Genomic DNA, 26,948 nt, shown 5'->3' with positions numbered 1-26,948 from the left:
AACTTATAAAAGTTTAAGGTGAAAGATAGGCTAATTACCCAGATTGATTGCTACCCTATGTATACAGGAATCGAAACATCACAGTATGCATCATAAATATATGTAAGTCTTATGTGTCAACCAAAGAAATAAAATTAAATGATGGGGGGAAACTAGTGGATGAAGATACTCGTCTATCACTTCCAAAAATTTCTTTGTGTTCTTTTGTGTATGTATGTGTTTTGTGGTTAAGAGCACTTAACATGAAATTAATCCATTTAATATATTTTAAGATGAATAATACTGTAAGCTATAGGCAGTGTATTATACCACAGATCTCTAGAACTTATTCACCTTGCATAACTGAAGCTTTATACCCATTGAGCAACCACCAATTTAATAAATCAATATACAGGAGAGAGTATACAATAAGATTTTCAAGTCTGTAATGTATGTAGCTCTCCCAGCTGGTAAAATGATAAGCTAACAGGAATAAACTAATAAATAATGGTTCAAGGCTGTCTGAGCAGGACAAAAGGTACCAAATGAGATATAATATGTGTATCTGTGATGTAATGAACTTAGAGAAAAATAATATGAACTAAATTTATCAGATCATGGGTTCAATGGTATTTTTTAACTACCCAAGGAGAGTAATAGCAAATTTTTGCAAACATCTACTCAGTGAAGCCAAAAGTTGCTCAAATGCTAAAGAAACATTAGAGAAAAATATGACTCATAAAATCATGTTACTCCATATTAGCATAGTATTTGCCATTCTAGTAACCACAGCACATAACATTATTTAAAATGTATTCAAAATTAAATGAAAGGAAAACACCCATCTGTTCATCAAAACTCAAGATTCTATGGGTGGGGTTCTGGCTCAGTGGTACAGTGCTTGCCTAGCAAGTGTGAGGCACTGGGTTCAATCCTCAGCACCACGTAAATAAATAAATAAATAAATAAATAAATAAATAAAAATAAAGATATTGTATCAATCTACAACTTAAAAAAAAAAAAAAAACTCTCGGGGTGGGCGCTGGGGTTGTGGCTCAGCAGTATGGTGCTCGCCTTGCAAGTGTGAGACCCTGGGTTCGATCCTTAGCACCACATAAAAATAAATAAGTGAAATAAAGGTGTTGTGTCCAACTACAACTGAAAAATAAATATTAAAAACTCTGAAGATTCTAGAACTTTGTCTTTAAATGAAGACAGTAATTTTAAGACAAATAAAAAACAGTATTTTTATAAGTAGATGATATATCTACTTTATAAGATGATGATAGACTACACATATACATTGAAATTATTCATCTTATAATTGAAGGTTTGTACCCTTTGACCAATATTTCCAAAGTGCTGGAAACCACCATGCCACTTTCTATAAATTTAACTACTCTAGAAACCTCATATAAGTGGAATCATAAAATATTTGTCTTTTGTTTGCTTTTTTAAAGGTGGTACTGTGGATTTGTGCATGCTATGCAAGTACTCTACTACTGAGCTACATCTGTAGCCCCCAAATTTGTCTTTTTGTGATAGGTTTATTCCATCCACTTGGCTTAATGTCTTCAAAGTTCATCCATATTGTTGCACATATCAAACCCTCATTCCATATTAATATTGAATAATATTCCATTGTACATGCATACGACATTTTGTCCATCCATTCTTCCAATAATGGACATTTGGATTACTTCCACCTTTTGGCTATTCTGAATAATGCTGGTATAAACATAGCTATAAAAAAATAGCTATAAAAATATCTGAGTTCCTGCTTTCTATTCTTTGGGATATTTATCTAGAAGTAGAATTGCTGGATCATATGCAAAATCTGTTTATATTTTTGAGAAACTGCCATGCTGTTTTCCACAGTGGCTAAACCATTTTACATTCCCACCAGCCATGCACAAAGGTTCCATATACTCCATACAGTTGCCAGCACCTGTTATTTAGTATAACAATCTTCTTAATAGGTATGAAGTATTATCTCGCTGTAATATTGATTTGCATTTCCCTACTGATTAGTGATACTGACTATCTTTTCATGTACTTATTCTCCATAACTATATCTTTTGTGGAAGAAGGTCTATTCAAATCCTTTGTTCATTTTTGAATTGGGCTGTTCGGGTAATTTTATTGTTGATTGGTAGGAATTATTTATGTATTCTGAAAATTACACCTTTATCAGATATATGATTTGTATATTACTTTCTCTTTCTGTGAGTTGCCTTTTCCCTTTGTTGATACTTTTCTTGGATGCACAGAAAATTCTAAATTGGGTGTAATCCACTTTATCTATTTTTCTTTTTGTTGCCTAAGCTTTTGGTGTTGTAACCAAGAAATCATTGCCAAATACAATATCATGAAGCTTTTGTTCCATATTTTCTCTAAGGGGTTTTATAGTTTTAGGACTTATGTCTTTGATCAATTTTATGTTTTGCATATGGTTTAAGGAAAGGGTTCAACTCCATTCTTTCCCATGTGGACATCTAGTTTTCCCAGCACCATTTGTTGAAGAGACTGTCTTTTTCAGATTGTGTGCCTTGTCAAAGATCATTTGATCATATACAAGGTTTATCTCTGAACTTTTTAAAATTTTTATTGGTTCTTTTTATTTATAAATGACAATAGAATTAATTCTTATATAATTATACAAGCATGGGGTATATGTTATTCTAACTAGGACCCCATTCTTGTGGATGTACATAATAGTGGGATTCACTCTCTGTTGGTCTATTTAACTGTCTTTAGGTTAGTACCACCCTGACCTGATTACTGTAGATTTGTAACGTGTTTTGAATTCAATGAGTCCTTTGACTTTTTTCAAAATTGATTTGGCAACTTAAAGAGTCACTTGAAAGTACATATAAATTTTAGGATGAATTTTCTATCTCTGTAAAATATGCTCATGGGACTTTGAAACGGATTTTGTTGAATCTGTAGATCACTTTGGGTAGTATGGGCACCAATCTTCCAATTACGGAACATGGGATGCCTTTCCATTTATTTGTTTTATTTTCTTTTAGCAGTATTTTCTAGTTTTCTGTGTACAAGTCTTTTACCTCCTTATTTAGACTCATTCCTAAATATTACTTTTTATTTTTGATGCTATTGCAAATATGATTGTGTTCTTAATACCATTCCCTGGTTGTTGGTTGTTAGTAGATAGAAACACAACAGTTTTTTTGTGTATTGATTTTGTGTTCTGCCACTAAGCTAAAAATATTTATTAGTTCTAACAGAGTTTTTTCATGTGTGAACTCGCTGTAGATATTTTGTACATATAGGATTATGTCTGCTTGCCTAGCATGAGAAAGGCCCTGCTGTTCAATTACAGTACTGGAAAAAATAACCATGTGAATCATCTCTGAATAAAAATAATTTCTAATTTGGATGTCTTTTATTTCTTATCAATTACTCTGGCTAGGATTTCCAGTAATATCCTGAAAAAAAGTGGTGCAACTAACTGTGAGTTTTTCATATATGGTGTCTATTATGGTATAGTTTCCTTGTATTCCTAGTCTGTTGAGTGTATTTATCATGAAATGGTATCCAATTTTGTCAAATGCTTTTAAAAAACCTTTTCTAGTTGTATATGGACACAATACCATGTTTTAAAAATCTTTTTATGTGGTACTGAGGAACAAACCCAGGGCCTCACACATGCGAGGCAAGTGCTCTACCACTGGGTCACAGTCTTAGACCTTGTCAAATGTTTTTAATGCTTTGAGATGACTGAATGATATGCTTTTGAATTTATTATGCTAGAATTTTATTTAGGAATTTTTGTATCAATATTTGGAAGGGATACAGTCTGTTGTTTTCTTTTAGTGTCTGTGGCTTTGGTATTGGGGTAATCTTGGCATCACACATCAAATTTGGAAATTTTCCCACCTCTTTAATTTTTTGGAAGAGTCTAAAAATGAATGATGTTAATTCCTCTTCAAATGTTTGGTACAATTCAGCAGTGCAGCCATCGCATCCTGGGCTTTTCTTTGTTGGAAGGTTTTGGATTATTCAGTCAAACTCCTTACTAGCTATAGGTCTATTCAGATAATCTATTTTTAGGATTCAGTCTTAGTAGGCTGTGTTTCTAGGAATTTTTCCATACAATTATGAAAAAATTTCCATCTTGTTTATAAAATTTTGGGCTTGTACAACCATTGGTTCTTAGTACTCTCCTACATATATTTTTTTTTATTTTTGTAAAATCAGTAGTAATGTACCCTATTTGGTGATTTTAGCAGTTGAGTCTTCTCTTTTTTCTTAGTCAATCTAGCTAAGGGCTTTTAAATTCTGTTGATGTGTTTGAAGAGCCAACTCCCTGATTTTGTTGATTTTCTCCACTGTTATTTTATTTGCCTATGCTCTAATTTTTCTTTTCTTTCTTCTGTGAACTCTGGGTTTAGTTTGTTCTTTTTGTAATACGTTAAGCTTCAAAGCTAGGTTTTTGATTTGAGGTCTTTCTTCTCTAACATAAGCATTTACAGCTATCAATATCTCCATTAGTATTGCCTTCTCTGCATCCTGTAAGTTTAGGGATATTGTGGTTTCATCTTCATTTGTCTCAAGATATATTCTAATTTCCCGTATGGTTTCTTCTTTTTTCCATTGGTTATTTAATAATATGTTATTTAATGTACACATATTTGTGGATTTTCTTAGTTTTTGTTCTATGTTAATTTCTAGTTTTACTTCACTGTGATTAGAAAAGACAAACTGTGTAATTTTAATCTTCTTATATTTATTAAGATATTTGGCCTCACATATGGTCTATTCTATACTGTGAACTTGTAAAAATGTATACTCTGTTATGCTGAATAGAATGTTCTTTACATGTCTGCTAGGTCCAATTCATGTTTTTAAAAATTAGTTATTTGTTTTCCTATTGAATTGTAAGAGTTGTTTATATATTCTAGATAAAAATATTTTACCTATTATTTGCAAAATATCTTAAATTTTAATATAGTCCAATTTATTTTTTCTTTGGATTATTGGTGTCATATCTAAGAAACCATTACTTAGCCTAACATCATAGGGATTTAGTGGTATTTTTTCTAAGATCTCCATATTTTAGCTCTTATATTTAGGTATGATCCACTGCAATTTAATCTTGATTTAAAATATTTTTTAGTTGGTGATGGACCTTTATTTTATATTTATTTATTTTTATGTGGTGCTGAGAATTGAACCCAGTGCATCACACATGCTAGGCAAGTGTACTTCCACTGAGCTACAATCCCAGTCCATGATTTAATCTTTGTATATGACATGAGGTAGAGGATCTAAATTAATCCTTTTGCTTACAGATGTACTCTTGTCCTAGCATCATTTGTTGAAAATGTTTTTTTTTTTTTCCTTTTAATGTCCCAACGCCTTTATTGAAAATCAGTTAACCAAAAATGTCTGGATTTATTTCTGGGCTCTAATCCATCTCATTCATCTCTATGTCTATCCTATGACAATCAATTTTAGGCCTTTTGAGGAAGATCAAGTGTCTATGTCAATCCTATGCCAGTATCACCTTTATGATTACTACAACTTAGTAGTAAGTTTTGGAATCCAAAAGGGTGAGTCCTTCAAATGTGTTCTTTTCATGACTTTTTGACTATTCTGGGTCCCCCAAATTTCTATATATATTTTAGGATGTGCTTGTCAATTTTTTTAAAAAAAATTTAAATATCTTCATTTTATTAATTTCTTTTTATGTGGTTCTGAGGATCGAATCCAGAGCCTCACACATGTCAGGCAAGCACTTTACCCCTGAGCTACAACCCCAGCCACTGCTTGTCAATTTCAACAAAAAATCCATGATTATACTAGAAACTGCACTGCATCTGTAATATGGCTAAATTTTAAGATGAAGTGAGTAATGGAGGTAAGAACCATTGTGCCATATTAAAATAAGGATACAGCTGGGCACTGTGGCCCACACCTGTAATCTTAATAGCTCAGAAGGCTAAGGCAGGAGGACTGGAGTTCAAAGCCAGCCTCAGCAACTTAGCAAGGGCCTAAGCAACTTAGTGAGATTTTGTCCTGAAATAAAACATAAAAAGGGATGGGGATGTAGCTCAGTGGTTAAATAGCCCTGGGTTCAATCCCTGGTGCCAAAAAAAAGTTCAAGACATTAAAGCATTCTCTATTAATGTTAGTTATATATGTATATGGAAATGAAAAAGACAGTAAGTTACATTTATTTAGTCTACTTTAAAATGTTAGAAACATTGAGAATTAAAGTTTTTAAAATTAATTCTAAAACTTAGCACCAACTCAGAATTATACACTTCTTTTCAGTAAAGGCAGAAAGCATTTTATTATTTTTAAGCCTCTCTTCCTAAATTTTACTCCATGTATGTATAATATTTCAAAATACACTCTACTGTCATGTATATCTAAAAAGAACAAATAAAATATTCCTATAACAGGATTATTGTAAAAATTATATAAATTAAAGGTCTAGCCTGAATAGTAGATACTACTCAGCCTCAGAGATGGGATATCCTTATTCTAAAGAAATGTAGACTTTTGGACAGGGCTAGGATTGTGTCAGTGGTAGAGTGCTTGCCTACCAGGCACGATCCTCAGCACCACATAAATGTAAAATAAAGATACTGTGTCCACCTAAAACTAAAAAATAAATATTAAAAAAAAAGAAATGTAGACTTTTGGAAAGCAAATAATTATGACCCAATTTTTAGAGATTGTGGTTTTTGTAGCAAAAAAATTAAAAAAAAGAGTTATCTAAGTTTTAATTAGAGCCACTGAGGGTACTTAGCCAAAACTGTCAATCTGACATGTTTTAGCATAAAAAATCACTTGGGAGAAATGGATTTGCAAAAAATGTCATGCAAAAGGAAGATATAAGATGTGAAGAGTTAGATACACTGCACATAATTTACAAAACCTTAAGCTCATCCAAAGAAGAGTCAAAATTCTATTTAATGGAATTAGAGATTAAATTGCAGAATACAATTTAACTATTATACCACAGGCAGGCTTGAAATTGTTTATGAAAAGGAATACTAAATTTTAAAACCCTAGTATTTATCTAGGAAACAAAAATTCACCAAGAGTAGTTTGAACAGTGGCTCCATTCTTTTCACTGTATAGCTTACAATTTGTAGGACACATATTTTCTATGCCTTGGCACAGAAATTGTACCATTACTTTCTAAGTTTGGATCAGCTTCCAATATTTTTGGGGGTACCAGGGATTGAACTCAGGGGTGCTTAACCACTAAGCCACATCCCCAGCCAGCTTCTGATATTTTAACCTTTGCACTTTGAATCTTGTGAAATGTCTCCAAGAGTTCCTTTACTGTGAATTTTTCTGATGGCATCACTTCTCTGTAATATCTTCATTATTTTAATCAATGCCACTTTTCTCATTTATTTTGTACAACATAAACTACATTCTTGGCTTCCTATCATCTCTCAAATAGTGGCAGGGTCTACATTCCTATGGTTGGCTATTTTTTTTCTATAACTCCATTTACAACAGGTTGAAATCTCACTTCCAGTGTTATCACTTCCCCCTTTCTACTTTTTCTTTTTATTATTTTGTGAGGCTTCACATATGCTAAACATGCAATTTACAACTAGTGTACACTCCCAGCTCCATTTTCCATATTTTTTTTGCACTTTTTTTCTTTACTTGTCAATTTCCTCTTTCAATTTTCCATTTTTGTAAAATACCACATTGGTTTATCACTGGGAGACAGGGCTGTAACACAACTACATTCTTTGCTGTCAGTACAAGAACTGAACAGATGCATGGTGACTAATAACTGACAGAATTTGAAAGAAGTAAAATGACTATTCACTGAACATGATGCAATATGTTATTTACATTGTAATTTATGGACTGAAAACTAATATACCATGGTAACTGAAACTGGAGCCATGCTGTTGTGCACCAGTATTATTTAACTAAGTTGTAACTGAAACTTGTATGTATCAGATGTGTGCAAAGGAATGATGGCCTATGTATAATAAACTGAGCTACAAAACCTTAATGTTTCATCCTTGTTCCTCTATTATCTATTTGGAAACAGCAGCTGTTACACACACACACACACACACACACACACACACACACACTTAATATACATTAATATATAATCAATCATACTATGCTTTATATTTGTTTCCTATTTTAGTCAGGAACAAAAGCCCTAACTATAACCTATAAGGCCCTAGATAATCTGATTACCAACCTGAGCCATCTCCTATTTAGTGTCACCTCATTCATTCCATTTAATCTTCACTGGCCTCATTTATGTTCCCTAAACACATCAGGTATGCCCCCACCTTAGGGTCTTTGCATGACTCACTCCCTTACTGCAGTGATGTCACTGCTCAATTGTTATCAGAGAGATTTTCCATTAATGACCTGTTCCAAAATTCAACAATTCCCAGCAATTCCTACCTACATCCCTTGCTCTACATTTTATCTTGAGATTTATAACCTTCTAACATATTGCAGACTTATTTATTTTGTTTAATGTATATCTCCTTGACTACATAAAATTACCAGGTTGGCAGTGAGTTTTTTTTCCTTTATCTTTTATCTTTAGTTTTTGGTGGTGCTGGGGATTGAACCCAGGATCAACTGCATGCTAGGCAAGCACTCTAACATTGAGCTACATCCCCAGCCCTGCATTTGTTTCTTTTATGATGTAGCCCCAGCACCTAGCATAGTGCCTGGCACATTACACATATTCAATAGAGATATTTTGAATGAAATAAATGAATACAAATTCACCTATGTAAAAAATTTAAAACTTTTCCATACGGAAGTACACTATAAACAGTATTATTACTTTTTTTATAACTTTATTTTATTTATTTATTTTTATGTAGTACTGAGGTTCAAACCCAGGGCCTTGCATGTACAAGGCGAGCACTGTACTGCTGAGCCATAACCCCAACCCCAATGAACAGTATTATAAGACAAACAATTGATGTGGAGAAAATATTTGTGGCACTTCACTATTTATAATGTACTTTTACTAATCAGTATTGAATATTATCCTTTACCTAAAAGTATGAGGCAGAGTAAAACTAGACAATTTACAGAAGAGATATGAACAGACGAACCTTACTTGTACTCAGGAAAATTCAAATATAAACAAATAATTATATCCTACTTCTTACCTATTAAATTGGCAAAGTTAGAAAAATTAATACTCAATATTTATAAAATGAAAAGAAAATAGAAAATATTTTATTTTAATCACAAAAATATAAATGAGTAGAGATGTCTGATAGAAACCTATGACAGAACTATCAATATTACAATGGCAAATACATGCTGGGACCTAGCAACTCTGCTCAGAATTTATTCTATGGTGATATTTATCAAAGATTCTTTACATATATATATATATATATATATATATATATATATATATGAATAAGAATTTTCAGTGTCATATGTTTAGACTCATGAAACTATAGAAATGACTTCAGTATTCCTAATAGGTTAAATTATTTCTCATAAACCCACATAGAATATAGCATATAATTACAAAAAGAATGATGTACATATTTATGGCTTGATAAAAAACAAAAGATTGCCATGAAGTAAGCCAATCCCCCAAAACCAAAGGCCAAATGTTTTCTTTGATATGAGGATGCTGACTCTTAATGGCAATTGGTGGGTAGGGAGCATGGGAGGAATGGAGGAACTTTAGATAGTGCAAAGGGGAGGGAGGGAAAAGGAGAGGGCCAGCGGGTAGGAATGATGGTGGAATGAGTTAGACTTTATTACCCTAAGTACATGTATGAAAATAATTTGTGTATAATCAGTGACTTAAAAAATTGTGCTATATATGTGTAATATGAAATGAATTGCATTCCACCATCATGTATAACAAATTAGAACAAATAAATAATTTAATAAAAATAGGACTGTCAAGAATTCCTAAGCTATGACAGCTAAGTATGTAGATGTACAGCATGGTTTTATGTATGTGAATAAAATTACACGAAGACATTTCAGTGTGGAAGATGTAGTATCATTTCACATATCCATAATTGAGGAAAATGCTTCCAAGTTTAATTGAAATATTCTTTCCATTGTAAGATGTACTCCAATACCATGGATTTTTAAATGTAAAAAAAGGAATTTTAAAAGTAATGAAATATCCTAAATGCATGCACATATCTGTATTTAAACACTTTTCTGGAAGAGTAAATGAGAAAATGCTTAAACTGATTACCCTGGAAAAAAAGGGAAAGGGGATTTGGAGCTTGTGAACATGTAGAAAGAATATTCTCAACTTATATCTTTCCAAATTGAGTGCATTTTAAAGTCAAGTTCATATGTTACTATTATTATAAAAACTTACAAACACAAAAATTTCAATGCATTTATCCTTGACCCAGCAATTTCACTTTTAGGAATCTATTCAGCATAAATAATTATATACGTGTCTGCAGAAAGAATGTACATGACAAAGAAAACTGTCTAAGATATACTGAAAAAGAAAAATATGTAAGTGATAAAACAAGGCTAAGTATAGTGTACACAATAATTCTACATATATAATGTATATAGACAAGAGAACTCAAATTCCTAAATTTTACTTTCTGTTGAAAGTGTGCTTCTATAGGGAAAATATAAGAAAAGATAGAATAGGGCATGGATTAGAGTTTCACTTTTACTCTTTATATTTCCGTGTTTTATTTTGTAATAAAACGTATACTCATGTATTACTGTAAGATGTAAATATAACATAAAAATTAAAATTTACTTCAATAGACTTTACATTATAAAGTGGAATTAATGTGCAGAAACTTCTCTTGATTATCTCTCTCTTTTTTTTTTCTGGTACTGGGGATTAAATCCAGGAATGCTTAACAACTGAGCAATATCCCCAGCACTTTTATTTTTAATATTTATTTTTTGGTTTCAGTTGGACACAATACCTTTATTTTATTTATTTACTTTTATGTGGTGCTGAGGATCAAACCCAGGGCTCGCACATGCTAGGCAAGACCTCTACCCCTGAACCACAACCTCATCCCCACCCCCAGCACACTTTATTGTTTTTTTTTTAATATTGTCACAGGTTCCTGCTCAGTTGCTTATGGCCTCGATAAGTTGCTGATTATCTCCTATAATAAGTGGATCAAGTGGACAATTAAACTACAGTCCTTTTGTATATTATGAATGATATGCCTCTGGTTTACTGAAACACATTCAAAAGGAAATTATTGCCAGGCGCAGTAGCACATGCCTGTAGTCCCAGCTACTTGGAAAGCAGTAAACGAGGATCACAAGTTTAAGACAAATCTTGGACAATTTAGTGAAAGCCTGTCTTAAAATAAAATAAGGGCTGGGGATTTAGCCTAGTGGTAGAGTGCTTTGCCTAGCATGTGCAAGACCTTGAGTTCAATCTTCAGCACTGCAAAGAAATACATCATCTCTAAAATATAATTCTATGAATTCTTATTTAAGAAGAAATTTTCACTAATTCCATGTAAGTTGGGTAACATAAATACACCTTAGCTCTGTATTCTGACTGCATGATTAAGGGAGTTATTACATTTTTACATGGAACTCAGCAGTTGTTCATAGATTCTCGTTGAGTCTAATGGTTCTAAATATGTTCTAAATTTGATTACTTGAGAAACACCATCCAAGTTTTCATACTGACTAGGGGAGTACAGAAGTATGTAAAACTGTATTAACAAACTAATCCAGATATGCAGTTAGGCATACTAATATACTTTAATTAACTGCTAAAGTCACTTTGTTTTCAAATATTTCAAAATAATTAATAATAATATTAGGGAAAAAACATCAACAACTCCACCACTAAAAAAGGGAAAACCAAAACCAGGCAAAAATATGCCTCTAGTTTATTGAAACATATTCAGAGATTAAGGTACTGGAAAATCAAAGAAACCAGGAAGTTTTTTTTTTCCTTTTTTTTTTTTTTTGGATTTGGTGCAAACCTGAAAACATATCTTCTTACAATCTAAGAGAAATGAGAAGGAACACATTTCTTATCCAGTATCTACTGTATCATTCAATAAATTTCTTAATGAAGAATTAAGAATTAGTATTAATTAAAAAATTACAACAGCTCAAGCATATGACTAGAATATGATTTTACCTTTGGGCCAGGAAGACCTGGAAGACCAATGCCTGAAACACCAGGATCACCTTTGTCTCCTTTCTGTCCAGGTAATCCTGGGGAGCCAGGTTTTCCAGGAACTCCAGGAGGTCCAGGGGGCCCTTCTATACCCTGAGGGCCTGTTAAAATATGTAATATATAATCTTTTATTCAATATTCTTTAATGATGGCATATTTAAGATGCATATGACCAAGCAAAACATAAAAAACCAAAAGCTGTAAACTCTTGAGTTATATCATAATGAGCTTCACAGTCAGGATCATATAAAGGCCTATTTTTAAAGGAAGTTCAAATAAAAGGGACACAGCTAGAGAGCAGATATGCTTGTGAATTTTAACTTTTAAAATTTCTAAAGTTCTTTTCCTTAATTCCCCACATCAAATAATTTTGTAACAAGGGATGGGATATATCTCAGTGGTACAGTGCTTTCTTACCATGTGTAAAACTCTGGATTCAATCCCTAAAACCATTAAAAAATTGTAACAAGACTTCTATCCATTGATTACTTTAAAGATGGTCCCAGTCTGAACCTATCAACACTAGTTCCTTTCCTTTCTTTTCTCCCTTCTTCTTCCCTAACAAATTACCCTCTTTTCCTTCCTTTCTTTTTCAGTGTTACAGATCAATCCCAGGGCCTCATGAAGGCTAAGCAAATGCTTTACCACTGAGCTACATCCCCAGGCCCTTACACTAGACTCTTCTGATAAAAAGAAGATAGTCAATCACCTTCCATTAATAGGACTAAATATATGGGAAGTATTCTCTCACCTGGAAACCCCATGTCACCTATGTTTCCTTTAAGTCCAGGAGGTCCTATAAGTCCTGGCTGGCCAGGGAAACCAGGGTTACCCTTGGGACCTAGAACAGTGAAATTGGTAAAATTAAGACCAATAAGCTCCAACATGGGATTCGATGGGTTAAACATTAATATGTGACTAAGGTCCACAGATATAACTCAGCATGAAACATCAAGCAATCTTAGTAGTACTGCAAAAAAAAAGGGGGAGGTGGAGAGAGAAAGAAAACAAAAAAATAAAATGAATCTCGTTAGAAACTTATTACAATATAATTATGGTAATAGAGGTCTCCTAATATAATTTTTAAAAATACCAGTATATCTTGTTTCTTCCCCTAAAACTTTTCTAATCACCTAAGGTTCTATTTGTTGCATTTGTATAACTATGCTTATTGTTTTGTATTTTCAAAGATAAATCAATATAATGAGTTTATTAAAAGATTAATAAATGATGATTAAATCAGTATACACACACGGAAATTTCACAATGAAACAATTCATTGATTTGTACAATTAGTATGTGCTAATAATTATAACAAAATAGATTCATACATGGCTTTCCCATATAGAGCCTGATTATATGAGACCAGGAAGAGCAAAGATAGTAACCTGTCATGATAAAGCCCTAGTACAGTAGGCCAGAGAGTGATAATGGTTGATAAGTTGATGTAGAGGCACTTGGCAGTCACCCCCAACAGGCTTAGCTGTTCTGTCTGTATATTCTTCCTAGAGCGTAGGTGCATCAACTCTGTGATATCATCTAGGTGTTTTCACATTGATTTCTAGCTTGGGGAAGAAAATGCAAAAGATGTGAGGGAGAAACAAGAATTTTTCTTTCATACTACCTCAAGGCAATATGGTGTGGAGTCTAAAACAAATTAACAGATCTTCAAGGATTTTAGGGAAGAAAAGAACCACCTGTTCTTTATTTCTGTAGGGTCCATACTAAAAGAAAATGGCTTAAGAAACATCAAGAAAGAATTCTGTGAGGTATCGGGAAAAAATCCTATTTACTATAAGGGTTATTAATGTTATAACAATCTACCGAGGCAGGTTGTGAAATTTTCATCCCTAGAAATTTTTTTTAAAGAGAGAGAGAGCGAGAGAGAGAGAGAGAGAGAGAGAGAATTTTTAAATATTGAGGATTGAACCCAGTGCCCCCGTGCATGCCAGGCAAGCACAGTACTGCTTGAGCCACATCCCCAGATCCCTAGAAATTTTTAAAAATGGAACTGGCAGTCATCTGTTTTAAAATAGTGTAATGACAAATTTATCTGAAGGCAAAAACAAAACAAAACAGGAAACAGTAACCCCCCCCCCCCACACACACACACAGACACACACTGTGATTTATAAAAGGTTTATAATTGTCATTTGCAACATATAAAATAAAGCACAGAACATACTTGAACCATACTTCTGTATATACACTGCTACCATAAAAGAGAAAAAACTCAATGAGCAAAACAAAATATCCTACAAATCTTATCTATTGAAACTTGGGCCAAATGAAAAATACATAATTACTTTTCCAGGATTCTGGGTCAAGTCATTCAAATAAGTGCCCTATGATACCTACCTGGTGATCCTGGTAATCCAGGTTGTCCACTCAGTCCAGGTTGCCCTGGGTCTCCAGGCAATCCTTGGTAGCCTTTTGGCCCTGGAACTCCAGGAATACCTTCCAAGGATGAGTAAAAGAGACTAGTTAGGCTAATTACATTATCCAATAAACTAGTTTGGCAAAACAAGCTACCCAAGTGTTGAACTCTAAGTGAGATAAAGAAACTGATGTGGTATGAACCATTAATACTGGACTCATACTAACGACTCTACTTTTTATTAATCTACCACCAAAAAAATTCAGAGCACTTAATAAAGGAACTTCTCTCTTTGTATTTCAGTGTCTTACAGTATAAAATGAAGAAGCTGGGACAGATAATCCCTAGATTATCTCTCAAATTCAACGGCTATCTTTAATAAGCCCATAGTAGAGGTCAAGTACAGTCACTGCTCCTATTATACAGAAAGCATGGTATCTTTCTACACACACATTCACATGTATACACAACTGAAAATATTAATGATTGGAACACAAAAAGAGTTATAAATTTACTACAAGCTGAAAATGAACATAACTAGATTTAATGTTCCATATTGTTTGAAAGGCTATTGGGTTGGAAGAGATTTGAAAATTTTGGGGTATTTTTCTGTAAGTGTTTTATATATTGTCTTGTGCTTATCTATATTTTGTAATGTTTTGTTATGAAGATGTTATACTTCTATAAAAAAGAAAAATGATATTTTTTAATTTCAAAAATCCACATTATACTTCATACCTTATTTGCTTCTAATAAAACAACTATAATAGCACGGTTGTTCCCTAGACCTACTTTCAATGACTTTCCCCATGGCTGAACTTGGCTATTCACAATCCAATATTTGTTTATTTTACCAAGGTAGAATAACAGTGAACTATATTTAAAAGCCAAGTTTGATATGGATATCAAAACACTACAGTTCAACAATGTGCCATTCATCCTCATCTGGTTTCAAGAGGAAAAAATGAAAAGGAGTAGCAAATTTCCTAAACAATGAAATCTATTTTTGAAGTGAGTGTGGCTATATATCCTTTTCTATCTACTACATCCTATACTACTTTCTGTAAGGCTTGAAGGTGACTGGCTAAGTCTATTTTAAAATCTCCCAGCTTGTGATAGGAAAACTACAAAGAAAATATTTGAACAAAAGTTGATCTGTCAAAAATTATAAACCAAGTGAAAATTAATGTTCTTTAGCGAAATCCGATGCATCTAAGTATGCTTTGTTGGTGAATTCTCTTATTACAAGTTACTTTTCATTTTATCTAAAAATTAAACTTCAGGGTCTGAGAGCATGTGTAGCTCAGTGCTAGAGTGCAAGCTTGGCATGCAGAATGTCCTTGGATTAATACCCAGTACCACCTCTTCCCCCAAATTAAATTTCAGACATATCAGAAAACACATCCATAAATACATGCATTCACTCACCTGGTAATCCAGGTTCCCCCTTCTCTCCTTTTGAGCCCAGGAAATTTGGATCCATCGGTCCAGGTGGGCCTGGAAGGCCAGGTTCTCCTTTTCCACCTTTTTCTCCTGCAGGGCCAGGAAGTCCTGGCTGACCCTGCAAGCCGTCATCACCTAAAATCAACGTGTGTGGGGGAAGACAAAGCAGATGTGATTTATCCATCCACAATTAATACATATATAGTTTATATGTTTAGTAATTGGGTTGGCTGCTAGTAACCCAAAACATTTATGCAGCTTAAGTTAAAGTCTATGAATTTCTTGAGCACATACACAGTTTTAAACTCAAATAACAATATTTCCTTCTGTAATTCTTTGATAATGATAGACTGTCCCTGCCAAAAAAAATAATCCTTATATTTAGAGCTAAGCATTTACCATGTTTTCTGGTACCAAACTAAGTATATCACTAAATTTAAAACAAGAGCTTTTTAAATGCATACAAAGAAAACACTAAGCACTGTTCATTTTGAAGTAGTCACATAAAAATATTCTGTACCAACATAAAGGAATCTTTAATTTTTGTTTCTTATACACATCTGCTAGCATACTCTGAATATTACCTTTAAGACCAGGAACACCACTTCGTCCAGGAATTCCTAAAGGTCCTGGTGGGCCAGGAGGTCCCATCATACCCATTTCACCCTTGGCACCTTTGAAGAATATCAATAAGTAATTTTTGCCTTTTTTGACTTTGGAAAGATAAAAAATAAGTTTTAATATGTCAACTGCAAAACTATTATAGGTTGGAAAGAAAGCACTGTGAAGTTTTACCTTTTTCACCTGTTGTAACCTTAGTTCCCACTATTGCCAATACCCAGGAATACAGACATTCATTGTGGCAGCTAATCACCAAAATGGCCTCTCAATGAAACGTATTTTCCAGCATATACATTCTGTGGTAACCCTCTCCCCTGGAATAAGAGCTGACTCTGTTTTACCTTTAACTAAATGACATTATGTAACTCCCAAGGTTAGATCAAAAGAAGTCTTGAGGCTTCTATGGGAGTCCTGGGAATACTCACTTGTGGCTTCTGAGACTCTTTCTCTTGGGAATCTAGCTGTCATGGAAGGAGAGCACTTAATCTGATCCTATGGTGTGAGGAGCTCAAGTCATGCAAAGAGGCATCATGGATTATGAGATGTCATGTGAACCAAGGTACACTCAACATCAAAGAAGTGCCATTAGCCCCAATAACACCAGTTGGGGCCATATGGGTTATAGATAAATGACCCAGGAAATTACCTCTTAGTTTCTGACACTCAGAATCTTGAGAAAAATAAAAAGGTTGGTTTAAACCATTAAGTTTTTGAGTTGTTTATTATACAATAATACATGACTGGAACTCTCATCTCTATTGAGAGTGCATACAGCAAATTGAGGTACAACCAAAGAAGTGAAAAAATTGTGTTCCATTTGTGTACAATGAATCACAGAGCATTCTGCTGCCATGTATAACTGATTAGAACAAATAAATTTAATAAAAAAAGACATTGAGCACTCTTCATTGACAGTGTCAATCCAGAAAAGTGCAACATGACAATAATCTACCAGAGTCATATTAGTATTAATTTCCTGAATCCAAAATCGGAGAAAACAGTAAGCAAATTACCTGGAAATCCAGAAGCACCTGCTTTTCCTGGGAGGCCTGGTGATCCTGGAGGTCCCACATGACCAGGCACTCCAGGGGTTCCTGGACTGCCCCTCTCACCAGGGGGTCCTGGAATATCAAACCCAGGAGGTCCTTGATCTCCTTTCTCTCCTGGTAGTCCATGCAAACCTAGTTGATAACAACATAAATATCAACACCTATTAAGGCAGTTTTAAAAGATACACCTGGTTATTTTTCTAGCCAACAAGTGATAGAACTTTTTGTATAACAAACCTAAGAGTATGTTAGACATACTTTTAGCATGCTTCTCAAATTACTTCTAATTAAAAACTAATTTTTCTTAATTCCTAGTTCATCATAGATTTAAAATTTTTATAAAACATAATAAAATTACTAAAACATGAAATAAAAATCAAAGATGTCTACTTTTGTTACTCTGCTCAATGAATATGATTACACATTAAATTGCTATTAAAAGTTTCTAAATGCTTATTCTTAATCCCACTGTAGACTGATAACCACTGTAGACTGTCCTTGTCCCATTGTAGACTTTGGCCCACTGACTACACTTGGATTTTCATTGTTCTAACACATTATGAATTATTAGTACACACTCCTACCATCTCTAAATATGATTAATTATTGAATAATTCAGTTATAAGGATCTTTTTTATTTCATTTTGGCTTTGCTTTAGATGTTTTAATAATACATTCCTGTTAGTTCTTGTTAACTTTCATTTCTCAGTATTCTAACCAGAATTTTACAGAGAAAAAATGACAAAAATGCTTAACCTTAGTAAGATTCTGAGACTAAACCACTCCAAGAAACAAGTTGGTCAAAACACAATATATTTATGTGAAAAGAATTACATTAAAATCATTGTGCTGGGCATGGTGGCGCATGCCTGTAATCCCAGCAGCTCAGGAGGCTGAGAAAGAGAGATTGTGAGTTCAAAGTCAGCCTCAGCAAAAAGCATGGTGCTAGGCAAATCAGTGAGACCCTGTCTCTAAATAAAATACAAAATAGGGCTGGCGGATGTGGCTCAGTGGTCAAGTGCCCCTGAGTTCAATCCCTGGCAAAAAAAAGAAAAAAACCAGAACACATTGTACATGTTCACACTCTAGTATGTTATCAGCTGTCCTTCTTCCTTCTTCTGAGTCATTTAATATTGTTACTCACTCATCTACTAAATAGGGATAATGCCATAATGGACTGGAAGCTGGAGACTAAGCCAAATGATCATTTGAGTGTCCGTTCAACAATAAAATCTAAATCTACTGTTGGAAATTCATAGGTGATTATTTTCATAAGAGAACAAGATGCTGGGATTTAAAAATCTGCTTGATGTTCATATTCTATCATGCTTTTAATTTTTTTTAGTTGTTGATAGACCTTTATTTTATTTATTTATTTATTTTTTATTATGGCATTATGTAAAAATGTGGATGTGTAACCGATGTGATTCTGCAATCTGTATTTGGGGTAAAAATGGGAGTTCATAACCCACTTGAATCTAATGTATGAAATATGATATGTCAAGAGCTTTGTAATGTTTTGAACAACCAATAAAAAAAAGAATACTAATAAAGCATAAAAATATTTTATTTATTTATATGCAGTGCTGAGAATCAAACCCAATAACCTCACACATGCCAGGCAAGTGTGCTACCACTGACCCCCAGTCCCAACCCCTTTATCATACTTTTTAATTGATAAAATCCATCCAAAGATTAGAGAATTCCTCTTAGTTGCCGTAATGGTGATAGTTCCTATGCTGCCATTTCATAGTAAAATACTATACAGAAGGGAGGGAGATTTTATGTTATTATATTTGTGAAGTACGATAAGATGCCTAATAAGATTATAATAGCTCTACATGAACCACTGACTATGTTGTTATACTGTAACCCAAATAGTTTTCTAATAGCTGAGTTTCAATAAGATAATGTGTCTTTTAAAATATGCTCCGAGAGCATATCTATAAAATAATAAAAAGAAACCAAAGATTTAAATCTGGAGAAATATTTTGTTTTCAATATTTAAACCTTTAAGATGTAGCTTTTGATTAAGAGGTACAATACCTAGTACACCTTAAGTTTGAGAGACAGAAAATCACAGTTCAGCCACAAGTTGAGCCACCCAAGCAGAAGTAAGTTGCAAAAAGATTCATTAGTTTGGAAACAAAACTAAGCATGAAAAGATTAGAACAAAAATGTCTACAAATAGAAGTTATTAGATATTAATTCACTACTATCATTTACTGTATTAGGAACAAGCAAAGGAACTATTTTAAACATTTTCTCATAAGTCCAGATAACATATAACATAAGTAAAATGTATTTGTAAATAAAGACAATGAAATATTTACATTCACAAAAGTAATGTTTTTTGATGAAGGTCAGTTTGGTACATGTGTTTATCTTTACCTTTATATTTTTCAATATCATATTGGAACTTAAGTTCCTAAGGGTTAATTAGAAGTTAAAAAATAATTTTATTTTATACTCTAACAAGTTAGGTAGAAAGCAACCAATAATTGTTACTGGATGACTATGAGTAAACTGCTTGCATGTACTAGGCAAAGATTTTGTTCTTCATTGTTTTTATTAGTAGTAGTAACAAACAATATGCTGTACTTTTCACAACATAGACCTTTTCCATGAACAGATGTAAAAAATAGGCATCCTGGTACGATCCAGGGTGAAGAAAATTAATATAAATTTAAAACTTCTGTTCACTCTCCTTATACAATAACAGGAATTATATGAATAGGAGTATAGAGATGCTCTAAATTTACTGGAGGCCAAATGGAACTGTTAATGGAAAAAAAGGGAAAATTTGAAAAACATGTACTATCTGTAGAAACTTTTCTTTTTTAGGGGGAGGGCTGCTGAGGATCAAACCCAGGGCCTCACACATGCTAGGCTAGCACTCTACCACTCAGTTATATCCTCACCCCCCTGTGGAAACTTTTCTACACACACACACACATACACACACAAATACACACACAACCTCACACTGTCCAAGGTTTTTAGAGCCCACCAAAAAAGTTAGCAAATGATAGTATATTCCTTTTTTAAATATCTTTTTTTAGTTGTAGATGGACACATCAGTACTTTTATTTTATTTATTTATTTTTACATGGTGTTGAGGATCGAACCAAGTGCCTCACATGTGATAAGAAAGCACTCTACCACTGAGCTACAACCCCAGCCCCAACTGTATTCTTAATCTATGAAAATTGTATGAATAATCCCTGGGATTTTGTTGTATGTTGTTGATTTGTTTTGATTCACAGTGGTGGCAAATATTGCTTTTCATTTTAGCTGACTCAGCCATACACTTTTTCCTGATAATAGGCAAGCATTACAACACATTTGGCCCAGTTTAGGGGAACATGTCTGTGGAGATAGAATAGAATATATTTAATCAATTGGTAAAAAAAATTTACTAAAGCATTAACCTTCCAGCTAATGGCCAAACTAAATAATAAGAATCAACAACCTCCATATTTGTCTGGGTTAGTAGGTCATGGGATGAAAAGCATTCTGCTTCTCATCACTTGGCATATTTTCTTTTATTTCCTGCTGTCACATGAGGAAATGTGACAGCAGGAAATAAATTTATAAACATGTGTTAAATGTTTATAAACGTGTTAAACTGTATGGTCTGCCTTGGAAAATGGGAAACAGTAAAACTTACTTTAAGTAAATAATAGTAGGAAACATGAGTTAAAAAAAATCCCTGAAAAGCATAATGCAAACATTTTATACTGGAGAGATAACAATATAAAATAATTTGCATTAAGTCATATTCCAAAACAAAACGAGTATATTAATATGTTTCTTATAAAAATTTAGAGTTAATATTTCAGCAAAGTCATATTTATCAAGATATTAGTAACAGTTTTGCTGATCCAATACTACTGAAATACATGAAAAGGAATCATGACATTTTTGAAACAGGCTAAGACAATATTTTGCCTTGGTGATATAAATAAAATTAACCTAAAAATGACTACATGTGGGCTGGGGCTGTAGCTCAGTGACAGAGCGTTCACCTTGCACATGTGAGGCACTGAGTTTGATCCTCATTGCCACATGAAAATAAATAAATATATTTTGCCCATCTACAACTAATAAATTATTTTAAAAATGACTACATGTGCCTACTATCAAATATGAATGTGGTCTTGCCATGGTAAAAAAAAAAAGATGATTTGATAACATTTCTATATTCACTATGCATTCAATAATCTTCATGATAATTGCTGTGATCTTCATTTATTTGTTAAAGCCTGTTAGTTTAGACCTTGAATTCTATGGCAAAACATATATTTATGGAAGAAACCGATGAAGATAAATTCAGCACTATTAATTACACCCCTGCACATCTTATCTAGACTTTATAATCAATATAGTAACAGAGGAAAGGAGGAAGGCTGGGTATGGTGGTGCATGCCTGTAATCCCTGCTACTCTGGAAGATAAGGTAGGAGAATTGCAAGTATGAGATCAGCCTAGGCATCTTAGGGGGATGCTGTCTCAAAATTTTAAAGAATTTTAGAAAGGACGGGGGATGTAGCACAATGAAAGAATGCTCCTAGGTTCAATCCCAGAAGTGAAAAAGAAAAAGGAGAGAGGGAGAGAACATTATATGAATGAAACACTGAAGAGTATTAGCTGAATTTGAAAAGCATGAAGCATGTATACACAAATTTGTGTTTCGTTCAGGCTGGTATTAATGATGACTTCTCACTCAGCTGTGATTAAATGATTCAAAATGTTCCCATAATCTCATGTACTTTCCGGAACTAAAAGAAATAATAAAACACGATAGAAGTGATAAATTCATTTTTATCCATCTTTGTGAATCAGCAGGTCAAGACTATAATGGCCAAGCCTAAAAATAGGTTTTTCTCAAGATTCTCTGCATGATAGTTGGAATCATATTTTTTTCATGAGTGATGAAACAACTATTTTATAACAACCTGGTTCAAAACATCAATCTAAAGTTTTCTTATTTTAAAATTAGTAGTGACATGTCTGGCACCATTAAAAAGGTAAATTGTGCCTTAAAATCAATTTTTTAAATATAGGACACAATAAAAATAGCCTTTACTTTACAGGCTTTTAATACTGTTAATTGGTATATCTAGATTTTTAACAAAATACCTATTGTCATTTAAGGCCAGAAAAATACCCTTTCTTTTCTTTTCTTTTTTTGTGATGCCCAGGGCCTCATTCATGCTAAGCAAGCACTATACCACTGAGCTACATCCCCATCCCAGAAAATATATTTCTAGGGCTTCAAAGTAAATGTATCCATATTCTGAACTATGGTTTTAAGTCTTCTAATGTATTCATATGAATTAAGGAATGACTAAAAATTCCATTTTTGTTTTAATTTTACTTATTTTCATAGTACTTTGCAATAACATAATGTCAGCCTCAGGTTTGCCCTTACTGTGACTGCTTAGATTAAAATAATAAGAATTCACATCACCAGATGACTCAAAATCATCAATCTCAATATACTCTCACACAAACAGAGAAGAACCTTATCATTTTCTTATGGAGGCAAAACCATTAAGTTACATGTTGACAAATACTTTTCAAGTATTAAATAAACAATACAAGAAAAATAGTTTAGAGACCTAAGTTACACAGTGATCACCTATTAGAGGTGATCATATATATATTCAAATATTTATTTTTTAGTTGCAGGTGGACACAATACCTTTATTTTATTTTATTTATTTTTATGTGGTGCTGAGGATAAAACCCAGTGGCTCACACATGCTAGGTGAGCGCTCTACCATTGAGCCACAAACCCAGCCCCTCTATATTATATTTTTAAAGAGTTTCTTTGGTGAGCCCTAACCTTAGTTCTTGTGGTAAGAAATGTTTAGAGGTTCCACATACAAAGGTCTATTATTGCTGCATAGGAGTTTAAAGTCTATGCTTCCAAAACTATATCTAGCTTAATGATTATGTCAATGATAACAAATTGCAATTGATTAAACTGCATTAGTGGAAATAAATGAAATTTAGATGAACAGGAAGGGAGATATTGGGGATTAAAGTAACTCTTTTGCTCTGACCTATATTTTTTTAATTTTACATATGAATAATTTTACATACAAAATTATACATATGGATAGTTTATATCTTAAATAGGTTTGTCAAAGATGGTTACATAGTTTTCACTTTATTGATGAGCTAACCAAGCTATGATTGCTATAAAATACCTATTAACTCCAATCTTACCAGGTTGGCCTATTGGTCCAGGAATCCCTGGTGGTCCTGGTGGTCCCTGAACACCAATTCCTGGCAGCCCAGGAGGTCCTACTGGCCCAGGTTGTCCATTTGGTCCAATATCACCTTTAATAAATAAATATAGTTTAGATATTAATAACAGGTGAGTCATCAGTCCTCAAAAACCACAATACCCATGTAAAAAGGCCCATAATATTCAACAAAGATCTTGAAAAACTGGACATTCATTCAAGAAGAAAAGTACACATAAGTACCTGGAGAGGGATTACATAATTACAGTTTCATAATTTAACATAAGATGAGCACTCAATTTCAGTGTCTAAATTAACCTCACCAAACATTACACAACATGAATTTGGGGACAGTTGACATCACTTAGTCTTCCTTTTAATGTATATGATTTATTACCCAATTAACTCTACCATTCTCAAGGTGCTAATAATAAAGAGTCTTAATACTTCTTATAATTAGGCACATTTTGTTAATTTTGTGATGTAACATTTTGTGAATTACACAGTGATCGCCTGGTCAAGGCAAATAAGGAAAATAATTCAAATTATTTATTTATTTTAAAAAAGGAAATGAAAATTTATATATATATATATATATATATATATATATATATATATATACACACACACACACACACACACACACACACATATTTTTTAGTTGTAGTTGGACACAATACTTTTATTTTATTTATTTTTATGTGGTACTGAGGATGTAACATACATTTTGTTACAATCATAAATAGCATTTATTTATTTTAATTAAATATTTCTTAGCACACCATTCTACTTTTCATGATGATACTTTTGAACCAGGTGTCCATAGTATATTCAAACAGTAACATTCAATAATTTCATTGAAAGATAATAACTACTGATTAACACAACAACATGGATGGATATCAAAAATATTATGCTATTGAAAGAAGCCTTACAAATAATGTACACATTGTGTGATTCCATTTATAAGGAGTTCTACAACAGGTATAGACTAACTTATAATAAAACAATCATAGCAGTATAGTTGCCAACTATGGATGTTGGGGAAGGGACTGACCATATGGGGACATATGGAAAATTTCTGGGATGCTCTCTTTTTTTTGAGGTGTTGGGGACTGGACCCATGGCCTTGTGCATGCCAAGCAAGTGCTTTACCATTGAGTTACATTCCCAGCACTGGGATGATATCTTGATAGGAATTTGGATTACAAGCTGTATAAATTGGAAAAATCTAGCAAATGTACTGATAAGATTTATTCATCTCATTCAATGTGAATATCACAAGAAAAAAATAAACAGCTATGAAAGTTTAGTTATGTTAGGCATGTTAAAGTATTTAGGTAGAAGTTTCCTGCTGTAATTTATCTAAAATGCATGCAAAAATAAATCAACAGGTAGAGAGCGGGATAGTTAGAGAGATATGTGACAAAGCTTGTGTATTATAACTTTGTGCTATTCATATAATTTTTTTCTGGTGTTGGGGATCAGATCTGGGGCCTTGAGCATGCTAGCCAATGCTCTATCACTAGACTCTATATTTGAAAATTAAAAAAATAAAGTATGGCAGGGAGAGAAAATGTTAATTATAGAACCACAACAGTGGAATATGACTGTTCACTGTATAATTCGTTTACTTTTTTCATATATTTTAAATTTTCCACCATAAAAATTTAAAAATAGAAGCATACTAAGAAACCTACTTATTTCTATCAGGCTAACTATTTATAAATTTATAAAATTTGGGAGTTTTTCAGCACCTTCAGTTAGCAATGCTTTGGGGAAACCAGCACATTCATACATTGCTGTTGGAGTGTAAAATGGTTCAAATGAAGAGGAATCTGACAATACTTAGGGTACATTTACCCTTTATTCAGAAAATCCATTTTCATTACTCCATTCTATTAGTATACCTAAGCACATCCAAAATAATGTGTGCAAAAGTACATTCACTGTGGCATGATTGGTTAATAAGAAAAGACTGGCAAAAATCCATTCTAGCAATTAGTAACTGGTGGAATAAACTTAAGTATATTCATGCAAATCAAAACTAGACAGCCATTTTTACACTCAAGGTGTCTATGTACTATGGAGTGATCTCTAAGATTTACAGTTAAGTGAAATAAGCAAAGTGAAAAAAAGCCAAAAGGTATTTTATTTTCTTTATCTTTCAAGAAATGCAGAAAATAAAACATATGTTTATAGCCAGGCATGGTGGCACACACCTCAAATCCCAGTGGTTCAGGAGGCTGAGACAGGAAGATCTTGAGTTCAAAGCCAGCCTCAGCAAAAGTGAGGCACTAAACAACTTAGTGAGACCCTGTCTCTAAATAAAATGCAAAATAGGGCTGGGATGTGGCTCAGTAGTCGAGTGCCCCTGAGTTCTATCAAGAAACTAAAAAGTGAATATGGAAATGAAGAGGAACAGAGTATAAGGGGATGAGACGAATAAAATACTACTCAGTGTTACTTTTATACATTTATATTTTTTATTATCTATCCAATGAAATAAAAGAAAAAAATAGTCAATGGAAAGTTAAAAAAATATATAGCAGTGCCAGAGGGACAGTATGTGCTTTCCAGGCAATTGGGATTGTTACCCATAAACTTTCTTACAGGTTTCAATTACTATAAAAGTTAAAATCAAATTGAGAAGTAGCAACAGCTTCCATACCTTTTGGTCCAGGTAGTCCATCCAAACCAGTGCGTCCAGGAGGACCTGGAGGTCCTGGGAAGCCACGATCACCTTTTGGACCAAGCGTTCCTTTGAAACCTGGGAGTCCCGGTGGCCCAGGTGGCCCAGGTAACCCAAATCCTGGCTCTCCCTTAAGCATACACATGACAAAACACAACAAAAACTTCCATGATTTTCCTAGTGCTTATTGTTTACTAGAGGGAATTTAAAGCAGAAAATACAAAGTAATATTCTTTTTTCCATTGGGAGAAGAAGAGAATAAATTAAATGAAATGTAATTGGTATCTTAGAAAGAACATCTGGAAGGGTGGAAAACAGGGTTTTGTTAAACAAATTAAATGAGTTGGACTGGTTTCAGAATA

At 33.2% G+C, this 26,948-nt stretch overlaps 1 protein-coding gene across 2 annotated transcripts in view; it reads right to left on the bottom strand.

Moving 5' to 3' along the window:
- Col4a5 (collagen type IV alpha 5 chain) overlaps positions 1-26,948 on the bottom strand; it is a 231,282-nt gene that overhangs the window by 50,247 nt on the left and 154,087 nt on the right. For both annotated transcript variants that reach the window (XM_027932198.3, XM_027932204.3), the window contains exons 29-36: positions 26,566-26,716; positions 23,875-23,988; positions 17,603-17,770; positions 16,553-16,642; positions 15,954-16,103; positions 14,507-14,605; positions 12,900-12,989; positions 12,110-12,249 (exon numbers count right to left, since the gene is read on the bottom strand). In XM_027932198.3, the coding sequence (XP_027787999.1) occupies positions 12,110-12,249; positions 12,900-12,989; positions 14,507-14,605; positions 15,954-16,103; positions 16,553-16,642; positions 17,603-17,770; positions 23,875-23,988; positions 26,566-26,716 (1,002 nt within the window). The remainder of the gene's footprint in view (positions 1-12,109; positions 12,250-12,899; positions 12,990-14,506; positions 14,606-15,953; positions 16,104-16,552; positions 16,643-17,602; positions 17,771-23,874; positions 23,989-26,565; positions 26,717-26,948) is intronic.

Source organism: Marmota flaviventris, chromosome X (assembly GCF_047511675.1).
Source record: "Marmota flaviventris isolate mMarFla1 chromosome X, mMarFla1.hap1, whole genome shotgun sequence".
NCBI classification, from domain to species: Eukaryota; Metazoa; Chordata; class Mammalia; order Rodentia; family Sciuridae; genus Marmota; species Marmota flaviventris.
Note: the sequence above shows the minus strand (reverse complement) of the source record. Positions and strands in the feature narration are given on the sequence as shown.